Below are 2,135 nucleotides of genomic sequence, written 5' to 3'. Positions count from 1 at the left end.
AATGTATTATCCCCAGATGCTCTCTTATTATTTAATGTGTATAATTCATTTCTCCCCTTTTAAGAATGGAAGTCATTCCTAATTCTTGAGCTAGAATGTTAAATTAATTTGGTGAGATTTAATTTAAAAGGCATTAAACTCATGGCCTATTTGTGTTCAGAAGAGCTTTTTAAAAATTGAATTAGTAATATTCCCTGCCTTCAGCTGTTACATGCCAACTCATAAATGCAGGGCTATAGGATAGTACATTGAACAGCTCCTATAAATGTCACTCTTTCTATAGTAAGCAAAGAACAATCTGGAGCAGAAAAAGAGATTTCCCTGCTCTCAGCGCAGGGAAATCTCTTTTTGTCCAATTCAAATGTCCAATTCAAATCACCCAGAAAACATGAAAAATATAAACCTTTATTTCTCATAGTCATAACTGAGCCTTTACAGAATAGATTCCTTCTCTCTCAAACTGGCAGACCCCAACCCTCTGCAGTAATCTTGGTTTGAACAAATATTTGGATGATTTTCTTTTGTATCTCCTTGGTCTTCACAGTATAGACTATAGGGTTCAGCACAGGGGGTACAAGAAGGTAGGCATTAGCCATGAGGGCATGAGTCAGTGGTGAAAGGTGCTTTCCAAAACGATGAATGACAGACACCCCAATGAGTGGAACATAGAAGATGAGTACAGCACAGATGTGTGAAACACAGGTGTTGAGTGCCTTCAGCTGGCCCTCCCCTGAGGCAATGGCCATTACTGTTCGGAGTATGAACACATAGGAGAGGAGGATGGAGAGGGAGTCAGAACCCTTGGTGAAGATGACAGCAATAAGTCCATAGAGACTGTTGACCTGAGTGCTGGCACAGGCAAGGCGCATGATGTCTTGGTGGAGGCAGAAGGAGTGGGAGAGGATGTTGGAGCAGTAGAAGGGAAGTCGTTTGATGAGGAAAGGCACAGGGAAGACCACACAGACTGCCCTTGTCAAGATGACTGCCCCTGTTCTGCAGACCACACCACTGGTTAGGATGGTGCCATACCTGAGCGGATTCCAGATGGCTACCACCCGACCAAAGACCATGGCCACCAGCACGCCAGATTCAATGGCAGAGAAGGTGTGAATGAAGTACATCTGAACAAGGCAAGCATCAAAGGGAATGGACTTAGAGTTAAACCAGAATATGCCTAACATAGAGGGCAAAGTACAAAGGGCAAGCCCCATGTCTGCCCAAGCCAGCATGCACAGAAAATAGTACATGGGAATACACAGTGATGATTCAGACTTGATGGTAGAGATGATGACACCATTGCCAAAGAGGGCAATGACACATAAAGTACCCAGTGGGAATGCCATCCAGTAATACTTTTGTTCAAGCCCTGGAATTCCAGTTAAGACAAAGTAAGGGTGTTGGAAGTAAGAGTGGTTATTATCTGCCATGAAGCCAATGTGACACAGGCATGAGGAGGGTGCTTGTGGGATCCTGATAGATGACTTCCTAAAAATACAGTGACAGGGATTAGCAATATATTAGAATCTGACTTCCCTGGGAGTGAAACAATTTTATTTTCACATGGGTGGGGAGGGTGTAAGAGAGGACTGAATCCCTGAAATTACTACTCCACTGTGTATCCTGTTGAAGAAGCTTCTACTGGCCCAGGAGAAAAAGACTCACCTAACCACAAATACGTCATATTCATATTTACTTTTGCATCCCTTATAATTTTTGAATAATTTGCCCTCTGCTCTTCAATTCTTGAGTATTTTACCCCCAGGCTGTATGTATCTCTGGCTGACCCATGCTCATGATGAATCAAAAATCCTATTATAACTGTTTTTGACATCTACCAAAAGAGAAAGATTTTGAAAGATTTCTGATTCATATTTCCCCAGCCTTAGCCAGGATGTTTTCTCTCTTTCTATCAAACATCCATTTTTTCCCATTGCTCTTATGAAAAAGAGCTAGTTGTTGGTCCAAATATCTGGCCTATTAGATTGCCAGCATACATTTCTTTCCAATAAACTATTGTTTTAGTTTTTGTCTGTTTTAGTGATTTTTTGAGAAATAAAATGCTATAGTTCTCAAATAATTGTAATAAAAAGTGGAAATGAGAGACAAGTTTAAGAGGTAGACAAATAGAGGGGAAA

The 2,135-nt window shown here is 41.1% G+C and overlaps 1 protein-coding gene across 1 annotated transcript; it reads right to left on the bottom strand.

Moving 5' to 3' along the window:
- Positions 1–455: 455 nt before the first annotated feature.
- LOC113913672 (olfactory receptor 51H1-like) lies at positions 456–1,427 on the bottom strand. Its single transcript, XM_027577917.2, has one exon. The coding sequence runs from the start codon at positions 1,425–1,427 to the stop codon at positions 456–458; it is 972 nt and encodes a 323-aa protein (XP_027433718.2).
- Positions 1,428–2,135: the final 708 nt, after the last annotated feature.

The sequence above is a fragment of the Zalophus californianus genome, chromosome 11 (assembly GCF_009762305.2).
Source record: "Zalophus californianus isolate mZalCal1 chromosome 11, mZalCal1.pri.v2, whole genome shotgun sequence".
NCBI classification, from domain to species: Eukaryota; Metazoa; Chordata; class Mammalia; order Carnivora; family Otariidae; genus Zalophus; species Zalophus californianus.
The sequence above is the reverse complement of the archived record's forward strand: the minus strand, read 5'-3'. Positions and strand labels throughout refer to the sequence as shown.